At 46.3% G+C, this 20,793-nt stretch overlaps 1 protein-coding gene across 2 annotated transcripts in view; it reads left to right on the top strand.

The window, feature by feature from the left end:
• The first annotated feature begins 5,311 nt into the window (after window positions 1-5,311).
• The window catches only part of SBSPON (somatomedin B and thrombospondin type 1 domain containing), a 32,990-nt gene continuing 17,508 nt past the window's right edge, over window positions 5,312-20,793 (top strand). Inside the window, exons 1-2 of one of the 2 annotated variants that reach the window (XM_043880342.1) lie at window positions 5,312-5,640; window positions 17,673-17,901. In XM_043880342.1, the coding sequence (XP_043736277.1) occupies window positions 5,427-5,640; window positions 17,673-17,901 (443 nt within the window). In that variant the 5' untranslated portion in view covers window positions 5,312-5,426. The remainder of the gene's footprint in view (window positions 5,641-17,672; window positions 17,902-20,793) is intronic. The other variant, XM_043880341.1, reaches the window with a different exon arrangement.

Below are 20,793 nucleotides of genomic sequence, written 5' to 3'. Positions count from 1 at the left end.
CTCCAGGGGATCTTCCCGACCCAGGAATCAAACCAGGGTCTCCTGCATTGCAGGTGGATTCCTTATGAAGTGAGCTATCAGGGGCTACAACAGTTGATGGTAAGCCACTTAGTTGATGGTATTTTGTTATGGCAGCTTGAATATACTGAGACAATACTGCAATCCACGAATAAGTATGCACCATATTTTAATCAACAGTGCTTTGTCTTATATACTATATCTTAGTACTATAATATAAGATAATGATGAACCTTACAATTAACTATGTCTGACTGTCAATAAAATATGGGTTTTCCTGGTGACTCAGATGGTAAGGAATCTTCCTGCAGTGCAGGAGACCAGGTTTGATCCCTGGGTCAGGAAGTTCCCCTGGAGAAGGGAATGGCACCCCACTCCAGTTCTTACCTGGGAAGTCCCATGTGCAGAGGAGCCTGGTGAGCTACGGTACCATGGGGTCACAAAAGTCAGAGACAACTGAGCAACTAACACTTTCACTTTCAGATATCCATGCAGTATTTTGCCTGTGACAAATGCTCCAAAACCTGCGTAAGAATCAACTATTCTATTTCATGTGAAATCTAAAAAAAACAAACAAACAAAAAAAAAACAAAACAAAGAACTTCCCTGGTGACAGTGAGTAGGAATCCTCCTACCAATATAGGGGAAGTAGTTTTGATCGCTGGTCCATGAGGATTCCACATGCTGCAGAGCAACTAAGCCCCTGAGTCATGATTACTGAGCCTGTGCTCTGGAGCCCAAGAGCCACAGTGACTGAAGCCCTTGGGCCTAGATCCTCTGCTCCCCAGCAAGAGAAGCAATAAGCCCACACATCATAAGGAAGAGTAGCCCCCACTCACTACAACTCGAGAAAGCCCACACACAGCAACGAAGACCATTACAACCAAAAATAAATAATTTTAAAGAGCAAATAAGTAAACATAACTAAATAGAAACAGAGACATAGGTTACAGAGAACAAACAGGTGGTTGCCAGAGGGGAGAGAGAGGGCTTTAGGGAGGATATGAAATGGTGAGGGAGATTAAGAGGGGCAAAATTCCAGTTACAAAATAAATGAGTCATGGATATGAAATGTACAATATGGAGAATACAATCAATAATTGTGTGATAGCATTGTAGAGTGACAGATGACAGCTAAACTTATGATGGTGATGATTTTGAGATGTATAGAAATACTGAACCATTATGTTGAATACCAGGAACTACCATAGTGTTTCAGTCAATTATACTTCAAAAACAAACAAACAAACAAAAAAACCAGTTGAAACTATTTGCAAAGCAGAAATAGAGCCACAGATTCAGAGAGAAAAACGTATGGACACCAAGAGGGGAAAGTGGGGTTGGGATAAACTGGGAGATTGGGATTGACATCTATACACTGCTTTGTATAAAATGGGCTTCTCTGGTGGCTCAGATGATGAAGAATCACCTGCAGTGCGGGAGACCTGGAATAGGTAACTAAAGAGAGCCTGCTGTACAGTACAGGGAAAAACAAATTCATAGAAAAAGAGATCAGATTTGTGGCTACTGGAGGCAGGGAGTGGGGGAGGGGTGGGGAATTGACAGGCAAAAGCTACAAACTTCCAGTTATAAGATAAATAAGTACTCGGGATGTAGTGTACAATATGATAAAGGTAATGAACACTGCTCTTCATAACATATTAAAGAGAGTAAACACCCTGAGTCCTCATCACAAGGAAAATTTTTTGTTCTATTTTGCAAATGTTGCCTCTATATGAGATGATGGATGTTCACAAAACCTATTGTGGTAATCATATGATGATGTGTGTGGTCAATTGTTACCTTAAACTTATCCACTGCTCTATCTCAATTGTCGTTAAGTCGCTAGGTTGTGTTCAACTCCTTTTCGACCCCATAGACTGTAGCCCACCAGACTCATTTGTCCATGGAATTTCCCAAGCAAGAATACTGGAGTAGGTTGCCATTTCTTCCTCCAGAGGATATTCCCAACTCAGGGATTAAACCCACATCCCCTGCATTGGCAGGCAGATTCTTTACCACTGCATTACCAGGAAAGCCCTGTATGTCAATTATATCTCAGTAAAACTGGAAGGAAGGAAAAAAGAATCAATTCTCCTATTTATCAACCTCAAGAGATTGCCTCCACAGCCCTCAGAGCATCCTGGATGCCTTTTATGACTCCCTGTCCATCCATCTGACATATATCCAAACCTTTCTGGAAATTATTCATATTTTAATTTCCACACATTTAGCACAGCACTCAGTCTTACTTGTCCTTATGTTCCATTACCCTCTCACCATCACCACTACCAAGCTTTAAGTAATGGGAAGAACTCTGCAATATTTTGGAAATATTTAGTTCTGGTCTAGTTTTCTCACTAATTAGCTAGATGTCTAATCTCTGTCATCTGTGGTATGGGGCTGCCAACATTTTCCTCACAGTTGTGCAAGGTTGAATGAGATCATATATGTCGACGTCCTTTAAAATGACTGGCCTTCTGAAATCCAGTGAACGGAAAGGCCTCCCTCCCCCTCTGTAATTTTACCAGTCTTGGGCAACTTCCAAAACCAACACTTTAGAAGAAAGTGTCTTTTAAGGTAGGTTTCGTGAATTCCTATACTCACCACACATTCCCTGCGATGATTTCTGTTCTCCTCAGATCCACAGGACGTGGAAAACAAAGTGACTGATTGTTGCATTCGACTGCACCCAGTTTCCAGTAAGAATGTGAACTCCACGCTTTAAATGTCAGTGTCCCCTCGACTCTGCCTTCCGGCAAGAACTGCTTCCCTTGCAGGGGCTGGCTGGAGAATCTTATCTTGATGCTTTCAAGGCCGTGCAAGATTTAACTTGAAATTGTGAGTTTCTTTCAATGTCACCTACCACAGACAAGCTCCTTTTTATGTTTGGTGATAGGAAGCAATCATTTACATCCAGCTTTATGGACAGAGGAGCCTGGTGGGCTGTCGTCCATGGGGTCGCAAAGAGTTGGATGAATGCAAGCACACACAGTACTCGACTGACCAGTGGTTGGTTCAATCTGTGGATGCAGAATCCGTGGATACTGGGGTGGGGGGGCGACTATACTATGCCATGGTATTTAAGACACTTGAACACCTCTGGATTTTGATATCTGTGGGAGAGAAGGTGGTGGGGGGCGGTCAGTCATGGAACCAGTTCTCTCACCGCCACAGACAGAGGGATGGCTATATTTGCAGTTTCTTCTTTTTAACTTTGTGCTGTGTGTGTTAGTCACTCAGTCGTGTCCAACTCTTTGCGACCCCGCTAACTGAAGCCCTCCAGGCTTCTCTGTCTGTGGAATTCTCCAGACAAGAATATTGGAGTGGATTGCCATTCCCTTCTCCAAAGGGTCTTCCTGACCCAGGGATGGAACCCTGGTCTCCTGCATCGCAGGCAGATTCTTCACTGTTTGAGCTACAGGGAAGTCCTTCCCCTTACTTCGCACACAGTTGAAATAGGAGTTTGTCTCTTACTTGGTTTTAGTCTTTAAATGATGAAGTGGGAGGTGGGTGGGCATTAGGACACCATCTAATTGATATTTAATGACCACTTTGTTCTCAATTTACCTACATCACCTCATTTCTATAGACAACACACAGCAATCTTAAAAGTTAGTATTCTTTATTTGAGTCGAGGACACTGGAGGCGAACTGTCCAAGATCATAGAGTCAGAACTGGACCCAACCTTTCTGAGCACAGACTCCCAACTTCCTGTTTTTGATTTTAGATTTTGGGTTTTGTCTGGGTATAAGGAAAAAGGGATGAAAAAAAGTATTTGAGGAAGCATTGGGCATTGTATTTTTAATTCTCTTAAACCGGAGGTCATCTTCTTCTACTTTCTGTATCTGAAAATGAACTTGTTAGTGGAGCATTTATGTTTTCCTGGAACAAGTCCAGATTCTTAAGACATTACAGAACAAGTCTCTAGCAAAAGGCATTCCATAAACCAGACAGCCTTAGGGAAGATGTGGGAGATAAATTACATGAATGAGTTAGTATTAAGATGCTAATAAAATGTACACAGGTAAAAGCAGAGGGTATAATTTACTGAGAAAGTTATTTAATATCAACTACCAAGAACTAAAAATATTAAAATGTAAATCTTTTTAAATTAAATTGCAAAAAGAGAGACTTACCTAAAGAGAAAAATAAGATTATTTCCAAGCCTGAGATTTATTAGTATAAATAATCACAAAGAAAAGATTTCTTTTTTATTTTAGAGCGTGTTTTCTTTGGACGGTGGGGAAAAATTGCTTTGTACCCTTGTCAAACTTCATCTGTGATTTCAGTTTATAAGGTACAATTCTTGTAAAAGATTCAATCTTTTTCATGTCACAGCTTTTTTGCTTAATCTTTTTTAATGTGTGATTATTGTTTATTTTCGCGGCCAAGTTTTTTTTCCTTTTGTTACTTTTCTAGTCTCTGAAGAGCAACAGGAATTCTTTGAGAAGTCTTCATATGAGAAAGGAAAAAAATTATCCTGAAATTAATTAAATTTCTCAGATACAACTTTATGGTCTCAGTTTCTTACAAAAACCATGAATAGTTTAAAGGTTTAAAAACACAAAAGAAAACGAAACTTCCAGAATCTTTTGGTTAACAAAAGTACAGAAAATGTATTTGGAAAAAAAGGTGGAAGAAAATGTCTATACGAAGGTAGGATGGCACTTGATTAAAGCAGAAATTAATTCTACAATATCATCTAGCAGAATTTCTTTGGGGAAATCTGCTTTAACAGAAAGCCAGGCACCGTTGGTAGTCTATGTATCATTAATTGATTCTTCGGTGAAACAAAGTGTCATTTTCCTGGGGCAGGAAAAACCCATTAGAAAATGCCGCAGAAAGAAAGGACGTTTCTTCAATCTTATCTCTTCGATTTAGTGGCCCGGGGAGATTGTGGAAGGGAACTAGGTGTCCTGGGAAAAGTACATCGTGGCTTTCTGGGCTAAGTCTGGGCGAGCCGTGCGACTGAGCCCGGTTCGTGCCCATCGAGTGCTATAAGGCTCCTGGCTTCGGAGTCAAGCTGCCCACTGGCTAACCTGTCCCCAGACGTCAGGAAGCAGAGTTTGGAGCCAGGAGATGCGGCCGCCCTGGCGGGGCGGCTGGCGGGCCCGCTCGCTCCCTGAGATCCCAAAGCACCTGCTTTTCCGCTGCGTCCCGGCCTTCCCCGCGGGCTGGGCCGTGGGCGCCGTGGGCAGGGAGCCGGTGTCCCGAGCGTCGATCGCGGGCGCCAGGGGCGGAGGCGCCCTCCCCGCCGGTCCCCGCCCGGCTTCCGACGGGCGCGCCGCCAGGGCCGGGGAGGGGCGGGGGCCGGCGCGGGGCAGGGCCGGGCCGGGCTGCTCCGGGGCCGGCGCTCTCCGAGGCACCCCGGCACTTGCCCCGAAGGTGTGCAGAAGCGCGCGCCATGAGGACGCTGTGGATGGCGCTGTGCGTGCTGGCGCGGCTGTGGCCCGGGGCCCTGGCCGGCTGCGCGGACGCCGGGCGCTGCTGCCCCGGCCGGGACCCCGCCTGCTACGCCAGCGGCTGGAGGCAGGACCGGGTCTACGGGACGTGCTTCTGCGACCAAGCCTGCCGCATCACCGGGGACTGCTGCTTCGACTATGCCAGGGCGTGCCCAGGTGGGTGGCGGGCCCGAGGGTGGGCAGCTGGCAGTTCGTCCGCAGCAGAGGGGCGCAGGTCCCACTCCGGGGACCGCAGTCCCGGAGCCAGGCGTTCCTGGGCTCGTCTATTCCACCCTAGACACCCTGTCCCCCATTCAGGTCCACCCAGCTCTCTTTGTCTTAGGGTTCTCAGCCCCCTCTCTCTAGGTGCTCCCCAGACTCTCCATCCTAGGGTCCCCCTGCCCCCTCCATCCAGGCATCTCCAGTCTTCTGGACATACAGTTCCAAAGCACCCCTTCCCACCAGGGCCTGGCCATAGGGACTAGAGCCCGTGTTCTGGAAGGGCACAGGCCATCTCTGGCTCGTGAAGCCCTCCGCTTGGGAGCTCCAGGCCTGGTCCGGCCACCGCCTGCCTGGAGACATGGCACTGGCATGTGCCAGGGGAACCCCAGGCCAGGTTCCACCGCGGTGCTTTCTGTTAACCCTTAGCTTTCAATCAAGAGGGGGTGAGGGGAGGAACGTGGCACCAAGGTCTGGCTCTGGGAGGGTGCTTTCTTCTGGAGAAGGAGTTCCTGGAGGACCACAGCTGTCCTCACCTGCACTCTGGCCTGTTGCACAGACCCTCCCTCCTACGAGGTGTTCCGTATATTCTTTAAATTCAGTTGTATCCATATAACATGATTAAGGGTTTTATCCCAGGGTTCCTAGTATGTTTCATTCTTGCTGGTTTTCCTTTAGGTTCAGTCTTTTTGATGTTTAAACCTCACACAGTATAGGCTCCTGGTATAGACGCAATAAATGCCAACTTAATTAAAAGGTAAAGGAAGATGTGGTGAGAATAGTCCTGAAGAACAAGGCGTACTTGAGAAGAAGCCAGGTCTGGAAAGAAAAGTAGCCCTGCTCCCCGATAATCACAACACCCCAAAAGCCAGGCATGCATTAGGGCTAGACCTCAAGGATCCTGGTGGTGTGAGATCCTCAGCATGTTCCTGGAAAAGGAACCTGCAGGGCTGTTATTCCCCAGGTACCCAGATGCCTGGTAGAGAGTAGCACTCTTTCTGCCTCTTTTTAGGCAGGGAGAGGCCACGGGCCCATGGCAGGATGGTCACCCAGGCCTGCTGCTAAAAGAACACAGTTGAAAAAATGAAGATTTTTTTTTTATCTTGATTGAAAGCTAATGATACATCTGAGAATATAGATTTTTTTGTTTTTTTGATAAGCTGCTTTCCTGCTTCTGCACCAAAGTACTTTACTACCCAAGTAAGGTGAAGAATTACTTAGGAAATGCAGTAGCCTCTGGACAGGTGTCCCTGCTCCTCACAGCATCCCTCCCAAACTCCTGTTTGTCTCAGTTCCCTGGATCACTTGAGCGAAGCCTTCCCACTATGGCAGTCTCTGTTTCCAAACCTTTTTTTCTCTCTTGAGCATTCTACCTACATTTTAAAGGGAAAGGCAGGATTCCTGTAGTTCAGATAATGGGACCCAGTCTGTGGTAAGCACAGTGATACAAAAACCATGAAGACACAGTTTCTGCCCTCCTGAAAGTTCAGAGTCCAGCAGGGAAGCACACGCAAAGCCATCTGCAACATGCTCAGTGTCAAAATAATGGATCTGGGAGGCCAGAGAGGAAAAGCTCAGAAGACCGGAGGAATTCAAGGAAGGCTTCTCAGAGGAAGTAATGGGCAAGCCTAATCACAGAGAATGAGCGAGAAGCCTCTAGAAGGGGAATGGGAGTTCTAGGAGGAAAGCATCCATGGTTGTTCAGCCTTTTGTGCCAGTGCTAGGCCAGGCCCTGACAGTCACCTGGTGAACAGGACAGACAGTGAACACAGCTAGATAGGTGAGTGTCAGGAGGAAAACTGGCCTTTTCATGAGCCCTAACAATGCTGTGAGGAATTCCAGAATCCTCCGAGTCTCTATTTGGTCAAAAATAAATCCCTCCTTTTTAGTCCAGGAAGTAGAAATACTAAAATAAAGGCCTGTCATTTCAGAGTGAGGATTTTTTGGGAAGGTGATAGCAGAAGAGAGAAGATTTTGCCATCTTCCAGAGAACTCAGAAAAAATTCCTGGGCTCTTAGTGCTTAGGGAGGGCTGGGGCAGCAGACAAAGAAACACAAACCAGAAAAGGGAATGGGGCCTGATAGGATTTTTAAAGGAGTATTTTCAGGAACCTTAAATGCCCTTCCCAAGGGAGTTAGCAGAGGCTCTCCCAGGCCTAGGCAGAAACAGACTTGGGATGGAAAAGGCTCCTCCGTGATAGATCCTCTGCATCTGAAGTTTTGGGGGCAAGGCAGCAAGAAAATAGAGACAACCAGGGACTTCCCTGGTGGTCCAATGGGTAAGACTCCTCCCTCCCAGTGCCAGGGGCCTGGGTTCCATTCCTAGTTCAGGAACTAGATCTCAGAGAATGCCGCAACTACAACCTGGCACAGCCAAACAAACAAATAAATAGATTTTTTTTTTTTTTTAAAGAAGAAAGAAAATAGACAGTTGGAAGGCAGCCACTCTGTGAGCCTGAGCCTTCTCAGGCCTCAGAACTGAGGAGAGTGAGGGGCAAGATGGAGCTGAGATGCTTGGTTTTCTCAGCCCTGGACCAGCATCACAACCATGCTGTGTGTTTGGGGGAAAGGTGAGGTGGGCTTGTATTGGTGTTTCCCAGTTGCAGGAGCTGGGGCTTTCAGAGGGCTCTCCCATCACAAAGTTAACACTAGCGGGCAACAGAATGAGGTCAGAACCCACGACTGCCTGCTTTCACGCCGCCAGCAGCCCCATCTGTCTATGCCAACTCGTAGCTGTGAGTTCCTCCTGGATAAATCAAGAGCAGCAGCTCAGAGCTTCCAGTGACTCGGTGTACACAGGACCACTCTGCCTTTGAGAATTGTGTTTGCTTCTTACCTGCCAGTGCTGCCGGAAGCAGTTTTGCCTGAAATGACATTACATGTGAATGAACAAGGTAACTGTGTCAATGGAACTTACCTCTAGCCCTTCTGATTTTTTCATCTTGAGAAATGCATTATTATTATTACTTTTTTGATGTGGCTAAGAGATGAAGTACTGGAAATTTTTTTTCTAAATAGAAAGTTATTTTTTTACTCAGGAAAAATAAGTTGACTCTAAAGACTGACTAAACTTTCAGGATTTCCCTGGCAGCACAGAGGTTAAGCCTCTATGCTACCAATGCAGGAGGTGCAGGTTTGATCCCTGGGCAGGCAACTAAGATCCCACATGCCCCACAGCACAGCCAAGAAAACACACACACACACACAAACCCAGAATGACTAAGCTTTCCAACAAACCCAGAATGACTAAGCTTTCCAACAAAAAATAAGTTCTGAAACTAATCATTTCAGAAAATCTCATTAGGGTGATGGCATGGGTTTTGACACCAATAATGTATGTCCATAACCACTCCACATCCCCAAATGATAGAAAATTCACCATTGGCTGGGCCCGATCAGATATGGGAAAAGGCCGAGGAGGGGGCAGATCCAAGTTACCCTGCCCTGAAAGAACTTTCTGGAAGATTTGCTTATCAGGCTTCTAACGCCCAGGCTCCAGCTCATCAGCTGTGTTCACAGAGGGTGCCTTTTAAGACCATAGAAGCAGTAAGTTGCACTAGATCTTGGATGAGCAACGTAAGAAAGAATAATCATAAACTCAAGTGAAGCAGGACAAAGAAATGAGTAGCCTATATGGGCCAGTCTCTTCTGCCAGATTGATGGGGAATCTAGGAAACCAACTAAGGTTTTCCAGGTGGTGCTAGTGGTAAAGAACCTGCCTGCCAATGTAAGGAGATGTAAGAGACCAGGTTCGATCCCTGGGTCTAGAAGATCCCCCAGAGGAGGAAATAACAACCCACTCCAGTATTCTTGCCTGGAGAATCCCATGGACAGAGGAGACTACCGGCTACAGTCTGTGGGGTCACAGAGAGTCAGACACAACTAAAATGGCTTAGCACACAGCACTAGGAAATCAACTGGCCAAAATCTGCTGACATCTCAACTGGAGGTAGCAGGGGCACCATGCTGGAAAATACAGGCTCCCAAACTCACCCCCCAAAAAGGATGGCATAGTCCACGATGATTTAGAAAGTCAAGATTTCACTGGAGCCGTCATGGCCTGAGAGACAGTGTGTGGCTTCCCCTGCCTTTGTCCCTGCGGAAATAACGAGCAGGGATTGGCGCCAGAATTTGACATGATTTGGCTGCAGCCCTGGGTGTGCAGTCCAGGAGGGGAAAGTCATCTGTGCTTACCCAGCACTTACTCTGTGCCAGGCCCTCCTCTCTAAGGAGCCTCACAGCTCTCAATTTACTTAGGTCTCACAACCCAACAAGGGATTCTCCATTTTGACCTCATTCTAGGAATGAGCTAAACAAGCACAGAAACGTCAAGCAGTTTGCCCAAAGTCACACAGCCAAAAAGTGATGAAGCAAGGTTTGAGCCCAGGCGCTCTGAATCCAGAGCCCACAGGTTTAAACATTAGGTTTTCACTGCCTCAAGGAAATGAGGCTTTATGAGAAGCTGTGGAGTTTGCAGAGCAGGCACCATGTAAATATTAGAGTGAGTCTTTTTTTCTCCATCAGCTGTGTGCCTCTCGAGGGCAAGAAAATGTGTCCTGCTCCTCTTTGCAATCCCCTAAGAGTTATTGCAGCACTTCCCAGGTGGCACAAGAGGTAAAGAACTTGCCTGCCAGTGCAGGAGACATAAAGACAGCGGGTTCAATCCCTGGGTCAGGAAGATCCCCTGGAGGAGGGCATGGCAACCCACTCCAGTATTCTTGCCTGGAGGATCCCATGGACAGAGGAGCCTGGCGGGTTACAGTCCATAGGGTCACAAGGAGTCAGACATGACTGAAGCAACTCAATATGCACACACTCAAGAGCTATCGCAAGTGTTGCTAACAAACAATTGTCCAAAAAAAAAAAAAAATGGGACCATTCAGTGCCTCTGAGGCATATCCACGTGTCCTTTTTAAAAATGATATTTTCCTTCCTTATCACAAAACATATGTTTGTTGCAGAAAGTGTGGGAATGCACAAAAGGAGAAAAGAGCTCACCTTAGAAACTTACTCCCTAGAAAGGTATCATTATCTTTTTTATTTTTATCCCCTTCCCTCCCACCCCAGGTTTGCACGGTGTCTACAATCCTGTTTTTCTAAGGTGACAGTTCATTTCACTGTCTTGCTAGCATTTCATAAACTTGTCCAGTTAATATCTCAAAAGAAAAAAAAACAATCTATCAGGGACCAATAATATGGTTTCTGCAGGAGGAAACAAATATTTGGTCATTTTATTTATGCTTTTTGAGGGGCTCCATAGGCACTTGGGCAGTTTTTATGATCTTGTTGGACTTTCAGAGAAGTTGTGACACGTTTCCTCGGAAAGGGGCATGTATGCATAAGGAGAGAGAAAAAGGCGGATGACGTAAATTTAAAATTGTGTCACCTAGGGGCTTCCCGGGCAGTCAGTGGTTAAGACTTCATCTTCCAGTGCAGAGTGTGTGGGTTTGGTCCCTGGTCAGGGAGCTAAGATTCTCACATGCTTTGCAGCCAAAAAACTGAAACATAAAACGGAAGTACTATTGTAACAAATTAAATAAGAACTTTAAAAGTGGTCCACATAAAAGAAAAAGATCTTTAAAAAAATAAATAAAATTGTGTCACCCTGAGGAGTGTGTGTGTGTGTAAGGGACTGTTTTATTTTTCCTTCATAGACTTTTTTCTTTTCAGTTTTTTTTGCTGTGCTGTGCAGTGTGTGGGATTTTAGTGGTCCATCCAGGGATCAAACCCAGATCCTCGGCAGTGAGAGTATGGAGTCCTAACCAAGGAATTCCCTTCTATAGACTGCCGAGAAACAGAAGCCAAGCATCAATGCTGCTGCTGTGCATAAAGTGCAAAAAGAATATTTCCTTAGAAATGGTTAAGGCTAAGAACTGATTGGAATCTAACAAAGTGAGGGAGAAAGTGCTTGATCGTGGGTGGCCTTCACCTTTTAGGTGGCAAAGAGCCAGGCAGGCAGGGCCGGACTACAGAGAGGAAAGTCTGAGTGTCTGATTAACCAAGGAGAGGCTATAGGAAGATAACCAGGCCTTACATTAAGAAGAAGTAATCCAGACTGTATTCACGAATGAGGGAGCTTGCCTTTCACTGAGTTTGCTGCTGCTGCTGTGTGTGTGTGTGTGTGTGTGTGTGTATGTGTGTGTGTGTGTGTGTGTGTGTGTGTATTTGGCATCATCAAAGAAAAGCATTAGAAAAAAAATTTTTTAGATTACCCTTTGATACCTACAGGACTTCCCTGGTGGCTCAGATCGTAAAGAATCTGCCTGCAGCTCAGCAGACCTGGGTTCAATCCCTGGGTGGGGAAGATCCCCTGCAGAAGGGAATGGCTACCCACTCCAGTATTCTTGCCTGGAGAATCCTATGGACAGAGGAGCCTGGCAGGCTACAGTCCATGGGGTTGCAAAGAGTCAGACGCAGCTGAGCGACTAATACTTGATACCTACAGTTGAAAATAGTGTGTGTAATTCTGGTTTCCACCTCTCTCTGGACTGAGAATGGGCCTGGGGAAAGTTGAGTGGGATTCTGAGAGGGAAAGTGTCTATAGAAAGATGGGTCCCAAAGCTGCAGGGCAGGGGTCTACTGGAACAGTAAGTCCATGAGCGGCTCAGACGAGATACACACAGGGGTTTTCCCACCATATTCTGAAATTCTCGAGTGAGGGAAATCAGGCTCAAATAAAAGGAAATACCACTTCACACCACAGATATTAATGCTGAAAGAGCTTGTCACTTTCAAGAGGTGGTAATGCCAGGAGATAAAAATGGATTAAGAGGGACTTGATGGACTGTGGTTGCTAGGAGAAACTGGACTCTACTTAACCTTAAGGAGCAGAGAAGCAGTGCTCCTTCCAGGCGACACTCTTTGGGGCCACCATTGCCAGGAGATCCCAGGCAACTCTGGCCCAGGTTAGGAATTTCTTCTGTGTTTGGCTCTGGGAGTTTCTGACTTTGTTCTTCTACCGGCTTTCCTTCATACCCTGGAGCCTCTGCCAGTCCTTTGGATTCTTGTTGGGTTGGGCAAAAAAGTTCATTACAGAAAAACCCAAACGAATTTTAACTTATGATGTGAGCAAGCCAGAGTCTGTTTCAATGTAGAATTTAATTTAGGAAGGAGGAGGACCTGGTCTAATGCCATTTCATTCATCCATTCAACAATTTATGGAGCACCTGCCATCTGCCAAGTGCTAGGGATGAAATACAAAATGAACAATAAACAAAATAAATACATATGTATTCTGAATTATGGGCTTCCCTGGTGGCTCAGAAGGTAAACAGTCTGCCTGTAGTGCGGGAGACCCAGGTTCAATCCCTGGGTTTGGGAAGATCCCCTGGAGAAGAGAATGGCAACCCACTCCAGTATTCTTGCCTGGAAAAATCCCATGGACTGAGGAGCCTGGCAAGCTACAGTCTATGGGGTTGCAAAGAGTTGGACACAACTGAGCGACTTCATTTGGTTGGTATTCTGAATTATGGAGATGCTAGGAGGCAGGAAACACCGAGCTCTGAGAGGAAATAATTTTCTGGGGTGTGTGTATGTGTGTGTGTGATAAGCTGGTCAGGGAAGGTCTCCCTGGAAAGGAAATAGTTCAGCTGGGACCTCAAAGATGAGCCAAACCCAGCCATGCCCAGTGTGGGAGGAACATTCCAGCAGAGGGAACGCACAGCCAAAGGTCCTGAAAAAGCACGAGTGGGTGTGGCCAGGGGCAGAGGGGCCACTGTGGGCAGAGCTTGGAAAGAGGTGGTGGGGAGTGGGGGCTGGCTCCCAGTGGGAGTGACAGGCAGGCACAGGCAGGTCCCCCAGGACGTGGTGGGCCACTCAGGGAGTTTGAATTCTATTCCAAATTCAATGGCAAAGCCTTGGAAGGAGTTTTAAAAGCCATTAAGAGAGAGAGAGAGAATAGTGGTGCATCTTTTAAAATAATTTCACTTGGATCCTACTTGTGTTCAGTCACTCAGTGGTATCTGACTCTTTGCGACCCCATGGACTGTAGCCCACCTGGCTCTTTTGTCCATGGGATTTTCCAGGCAAGAATACTGGAGTAGGTTCCCATTTCTTTCTCCAGGGAATCTTTCTGATCCAGGGATCAAACCCACATCTCTTGAGTCTCCTGCATTGGCAGGCAGATTCTTTACCACTGAGCCACCCAGGAAGCTCAATTTTACTTCAGTATGACTGTCTGTTCCCCTTAGAACATGGGGAAATATCCACTACTCTTGTGTGAAGATTCATTATTGAACTGTTTAACTTACTTTTCTGCTCTTGGCCATTCTCCCCCGTGGCTGTGGTGGGGATGTCTGATAACCAGAAGGCTCCAGAGGAAGGGACATGAGCTGGCGTATGGGGAAAGGCTTGATGGTTCCTTGCAGTCCGGATCTGTCCACTGCCACTCCCCAGTGAGCCCAGAGCCAGAGGCGTTCACTGCACCCAAAGTAGAAGCTTAGACATCTGCTTTCTACCTCTGTTCTCTTCCATGTCTGATTCTGTCTCTGTTTCCCATTCCCTTATACTTCCTGGGATCACCTCCCAAATAAATTGCTCTCAGTCAGATCCATGTCTTAGGGGCCACTTCTGGGGAAACTCAACCTGAATGTTATGTGGAGTTGAAACAAAGGAGAAGAAAAAGGCTTGCAGTGCTTCTAGGCACCCATTAAATCTAGGTTTCTTTCCTCTAAAAAGGGTAGGATGGTTCCATTAAAATCAAACAAAGACCCGAGGAAGCTGCAGTGAGCTTGGAGTCAGGAGCTCTTTCTGCTGGCTAGGTGAGAGTCTGCCGGCCCCCAGTGACAGCCAGTGAAATGTGAAGGATGAGAAAGTCATATGAAGAAAGACTGTTTTGTTATGCTGTATACAGATGTGAGTTAGGTGAGCTTTAGTGGGAAGGGAACAAGAACACTAATGGAAGAGTTCAAAAGGAAATCTGTGTCAAGCAGCTGAGATATATGACTTGTGGTAATAAATCTGTCAGAAGTTTCTGTTCTCCCAACCTCCATGACCAAAGATTGCTTGTGATCTGTGACAAATGCAATCCAAAGAATCAAAAGTTCACAAGTTAATCAAGATGAGAATCTTTTGTGCAGAACAGGAATAAATACTTCAGACTCATCTTCCAACTCAAAATATTTTGTGGAACACCTGTCTACTGGTAAAACTCTACATGAACTTTTTTCACTTTGTCTGACAATGAAGACCCCAAGATGTTCTTGTTTGGGGCCCAGAACTTTCTGATTCTCTTTATGAGGCTGCTAAAATCATAGATTGGGCTTCTCAGGTAGCGCTAGTGGTAAAGAACCCTGCCTGCCAATGCAAGAGACTTAAGAAATGTGGGTCCAATCCCTGGGTTGGGAACATGCCCTGGAGGAGGGCATGGCAACCCACTCCAGTATTCCTGCCTGGAGAATCCCATGGACAGAGGATCCTGGCAGTAGGGTCACAAAGAGTTGGACATGACGGAAGCCACTTAGCACATACATACAAAGTCATAGATCAGGAAGAAAGGGCATAGCATTTTGCCAAGGACAAATATTAACCAATAAGAACAACAACTGATTCAACGACTCTGTGATTTGAGGACTTTACCTATGATTCAAACCAAATAAAATAAAGATTTATGAGACAAGACATAAATGTTGAAGAAAAACTGGGAGACTAAATTCATCCTCCCATGTCAACTGTTACCCTATGGATAACGTACTATTGTAGTTCAGCCGCACAATAGTGTCCAACTCTGTGACCCCATGGACTGCAGCACACCAGGCTTCCCTGTCTTTCGCCATCTCCCGGACCTTTGCTCAAACTCATGTCCATTGAGTCGGTGATGGATAGGGTATAACCAAGGCCATATAACTAAGTTTTGGGTTAAAGCCATGGCAAAATTGTATTTTATAGTGCCTCCAAATGTTTAATCTTTGAAACAAGTGTATATTTTTAAAGTGTATTATGAAGTGTAGTTCAAACATAGGACTAACTAAACTTAGGGATGAAGAGATTTGGGGAAGAAAAAGAGTTATTAAAGGAATTAAGGACAGGAGGTGTCCTTCTCAACCAGCTCCTAACCTACAATCTCCTCAAATGCCTTCTGGTTCTATGGGCCAATTGAATCACAGGGCTGTGAAAATAAAAAGGGAAGGTTAACAAGAGATAATGAGCAGGAAGTGACCTGTTATTGATTTTCCAAAGGATGTGTGCATGGCAGATATTGGAAATGAACTCTGGTGTGGCTCATTCTTGCTTCCTTAGGTTGTTGACATGTGATACCTATAAGTTTTTTTTATCTGTTTTATTTTTAGGTTCACGGGATTTTATTTAATTTATTTATTTATTTGCCACATGGCAAGGCATATATGATCTTGGTTCCCTAACCAAGGATCAAATCTGGAGCCCTGCAGTGGAAGCACAGAGTCTTAACCACTGGACCACCAGGGAAGTCTTACCTATAAGTTTTTAGATGATTAATAAAAGCGGTTTTAGGGCAGTTTGACACTCTTGAGTTACTGACCGAACTTTATGTTGTATGTGACCCTTTTCATGTCATGGGTAGTGCTACCGAATGATGTAGCTTCCAGACACCACAAACTCTAAACTAGAGTGTGCTGAGAGGCAAAATGCATTTTCAAGTACAAACTGTCAGAAGTCCCATCAGATTTCAAAGAAGTTTGGGTGTTTTCTTGGTGAAGACTTTGAAAACTTGAACGTATGAGGGTGATTGGGAAAAGTGGGTCACATTTTGTGGGAAAGGAATTTTGGCATCCAGTTCAGGGTACATCTTCTGTTTCTTTGTTTTTCTCTTTTCTTATATCCAATTTCAAGTCTTCAAGTAATTCAATTTGAAAACTCAGTACAGTCCTTTTAAACGACTCATTAGGATTTTAAATGAAAAAGTTAAACATGCAACCACATTGATTTTTACAGTCATGGGCAGAGAATTGAAAACCTAATTCATCCCCTGACTTTGCCCCTTCATGCCCAACCATGGGTATTCTTACCCTCTGTGGGCCCTGGTTGCTGATCTGTAAATGTCACCTCGTATAGTGTATGAGTCCCTGAGTCATAGAAGGTAAGAATAGAGCACCAGGAGAAACCTATCTGATAGGGGTCATTGGTGTGGCCCTATGCCATGTCTTAAGGAGGCACATTTCCTGATAAGAATTGACCTGGGTACATGATGGGATGGTGGGAGAAGTGATTGGTGGGAGAAACACCTGTATTTTTTTTTTCTGGCTGCACTGGGTCTTTGTTGGTGCACATTGGTTTTTTCTAGTCTCAGGGAGCAGGGGCTACTCTCTGGTGAGGGGTCTTCTCGTTCTGATGGCTTCTGTTGTTACTGAGCAGGGTTCTAGGGCCACTAGGCTTCAGTAGTTGCCAGCTAGGGCTTAGCTGCTCTGCAGTGTGTGGAATTTTCCCAGACCAGGGATGGAACCTGTGACCCCTCCATTGACAGGCAGATTCTTAACCACCAGACCCCCAGGGAAGTCCCACCTTTTCTTTTTTAGAATTTCTTTCCTTTATGTTTTCTAAAATGAACGTGTATTACTGTTGTTTAGTTGCTAGGTTGTGTCCAACTCTTTGCGACCCCATGGACTGCAGGGCGCCAGACTTTCTTGTCCTCCACCAATGAGTGTGTATTACTGTTGCCCTAAAAATATTCTGGACAGAGGAGGATAAAGTTACAATCAAAGGAAAACAAGGGCAAAGAGCTGATCTAACACCGGACTGTAAGAGGAAGTACCCTGAAGGCATCAGTCTCTTACTCGGGTGGGTCCTGGCTCAGATCCACCTTCATGATCCGGGAACATCCGCCCGCCTCTAAGGGATACCCATTTATCAGTTCACCATCGGGGCGGGTGGCGTCAATGTCAGCGTTGTGCGTTCCTCCTGATCCACCGCCGGCCCCGGCACGGTGTGTGCACAGCCTGAACTTGACTGTCTTGGAGGGAACGGCCTGGCCGGCGCTGGCTGTGCTCAGGTGTGCGTCCCCGTCGCGCTGTTTTTCAGCTCGCCCGTGCATCGTTGGGGAGTGGAGCCCCTGGAGCGGTTGTGCGGGCCAGTGTCGGCCCACGGCGCGCGTGCGGAGGCGCGCGGTGCAGCAGGAGCCTCAGAACGGCGGCGCGCCCTGCCCGGCCCTGGAGGAGAGAGCCGGCTGCCTGGAGTACGCGACGCCGCAGGGCCAGGACTGCGGGCACGCCTTCGGTACTGCGCTTTCCTTCATTGCTGTCTCTGGGTGGTGAGCATCCAGTCCAGGCACTGCAGGGAGTGGGGTGGGCCCGGCTGCGCAGAGGAGATAGGAAGCTCAGGAAGTGTTAAATAACGCCTTTATCCATCAGCTGCATTAAAGCCCTCCCCAACTCCCAGCCCTTCCCATTTACAGCTTGTAGGTGGGCCTCTCCCGCGCTGCAGGAGCCAGCTGTAAGGGACGTGCACTGTGGTGGTTAGCAAACTCTGTCAAGCTGACCACGAAGGACTTAAGGTAGGATGAGGCTATTTCACACAGGATAAGATGCGTCCAGTAAGGATAACTGAATTTCACCTTTCACCGCCATCCCTGTTTAATCAGGGACACTCGCATACCTGTGAAAATAATAGAAAACTTAGAAATTCCTGTTGTTGTTTAGTTGCTCAGTCGAGTCTGACTCTTTGTGACCACGTGGACTGTATCCCCTCAGGCTCCCCTGTCAATGGGATTCTCCAGGCAAGAATACTGGAGTGGGTTGCCATGCCCTCCTCCAGGGGATCTTCCCCAGCCAAGAATGGAACATAAGTCTCTTGCATTGCCCTCGAATTCTTTTACCACCGAGCCACCTGGGAAGCTCAACAAATTCCTAAAGCATGGTAAAATGATTGTCTTAAAAAACCAAATCAACTGGATTGGGGCTGATGTGATGAGATTTGTGATTTGGGAAGATTGTTTTAGTTGTGGGCTGGCCCAGGAGATCCAGAGTCAGCTTGTTCATGAATTGGGAGCCATAAGAAACTCACAAAGAAATAGACAAAAAGGCCAGAACCAGTGTGTTGATAGGGTTGAATCTGATAGAGCAAAAAACACTGACTTCTCAGGGTAGCAGAGATCATGTTTTTTCATAGGAACCTGGAAAATTCCATGTCAACGTGACCTTCCCTGAGTCGTTTTGCTCCTTTGTTCTTTCCACACACAAGTGTTTATTGAGAGTCTCCTGGATGCCAGGCACTGGGCTGGGTGCCAGTTACAGTGGGGAGAGAAGTTGCTGTGGAACCTGCTGTCAGGTGGATCACAGTCTAGCGGGAGGGGAAGATGATAAGCAGATCATCCTAGGAAACTAGTCCCAGAGAATTACCACTGCAGTTTGATCCAACGGGCTTTGGAACAAGGGCTTCCCCGTTGGCTCAGTGGGTAAAGAATCTGCCTGCAATGCAGGAGACACATGACATGCGGGTTCGATCCCTGGATCGGTAAGATTCCCTGGATCAGTAAGATGCCCTGGAGGAAGAAAATGGCAACCCACTCCAGTATTCTTGCCTGGAGAATCCCATAGACAGAGGAGCCTGGCAGGCTACGGTCCATGGGGTCACAAAGAGTCGGATGCAACTGTGTGACTAAGCACTGCAAGTATGGGATGTCACGTAGGGAACAAGGGAGAGGTGTAGTGAGCTGTGCGTGTGTGTTGTAAATACCCTCTGAGCCAACAAGGAGGTCCCATTGTGTTGTAAATAGATTCCTTGGTGGAGGAGGGGATCCACAGAGGCTAGGAAGGGAGGGACTTCCCTGAGGATACGACGAGGCTGAAAAATGCAGAGCCATCCACGTAGAGAGAACAGCGTGGTGAGCCAGACACTCAGGTGTAGGGGGCGTTGAGGGATTTGGGGACCGTCTAGGAAAAACTCATGACCACAAGAGACAGTAACACACAATGACCTTACAGGTCATGTGAGAGAGGATGATCAAAGGTTGTGATATAGCGACCACCATCCAGAGGGGGAAAAGAAGAGTCTGCCAGGAGCTCGTGTATCCAGTTGATGTCAACTAAGCAGCATGGTTTGGAGTCCCTGGGTGAAAGGGCTTCATAGGGCAGGTGTCATGGTGGCTTGGGGTCTTGCAACCATAAAGATTAACCTAATCAATGGCCAGCAGATGTTGGGTATATTTCACAGGATATGCAAAATAAGTAGGATCTAAATGGCTAAAAATCTGCTTGTTTGGCTATTTTAAAAACAATTGAATATATAAAAACTTTAGTTTAGTGCCAGTAGGGTTTTGTCTCATTTTGTTTATTTTTGGCTGTGCTCAGGCTTTCTCTAGCTGCAGAGAGTAGGGGATGCTCTCTTGTTGTGTAGCGTGGGCCCTAGGGTGCAGGCTCAGTAGTTGTGGCACATAGGCTTAGTCGCTCTGTGGCATGTGGAATCTTCCTGGACCGGGGATCAAACCCATGTTCCCTGCACTGGCAGCTGGATCCATTAGACAAAACAACGGCACCACTTAGTTACAGGGATGTGCTGCTAGAACGTATTCCTGCAACACAGGCTGACCCTTCCGTGTGGCACCAGGCTGCTCAGCCCCCTTCCCAGGCCTGGGTCTCTTCATAGCAGTACCATAATGCGTATCCTTCCATCTTTTTGTATTGTCTTCAATTTCCTTCATCAGTGTCTTACAGCTTTCAGAGTACAAGTCTTTCACTTCCTTGGTTCAGTTTATTCTTAGGCATTTTATTCTTTTCGAGGCAATTGTAAATGAGATTGTTTTGTTAATTCCTCTTTCTCATAGTTTGTTACTAGCCACAATGTATTTTTGTGTATTGAATTTTTGGGTTGTACTGGGTCTCCAATGCTGGGTGGGCTTTTTTTCTAGTTACCTCAAGCAGGGGCTACTCTAGTTGTGATTTGTGGGCTTCTCGTTGTGGTAGCTTCTCTTGTTAAGCATGGGCTCTAGGGCTTGTGGGCTTCATTAGCTGCATCATGTGGGCTCAGTAGTCGTGGCTCCCAGGTTCTAGAGCACAGGCTCAGTAGTTGTGACACACAGGCTTGGTTGCCCTACACCATGTGGAATGTTCTCAGATCAGGGGAACCTGTATCTCCTGCTTTGACAGGCAGAGTCTCTACCACTGAGCCACCAGGGAAGCCCCTGTATATTGATTTTGTATCTTAA

The sequence above is a fragment of the Cervus elaphus genome, chromosome 21 (assembly GCF_910594005.1).
Source record: "Cervus elaphus chromosome 21, mCerEla1.1, whole genome shotgun sequence".
Classification (NCBI taxonomy): Eukaryota; Metazoa; Chordata; class Mammalia; order Artiodactyla; family Cervidae; genus Cervus; species Cervus elaphus.
This window is presented reverse-complemented; position numbering and strand designations above follow the sequence as displayed.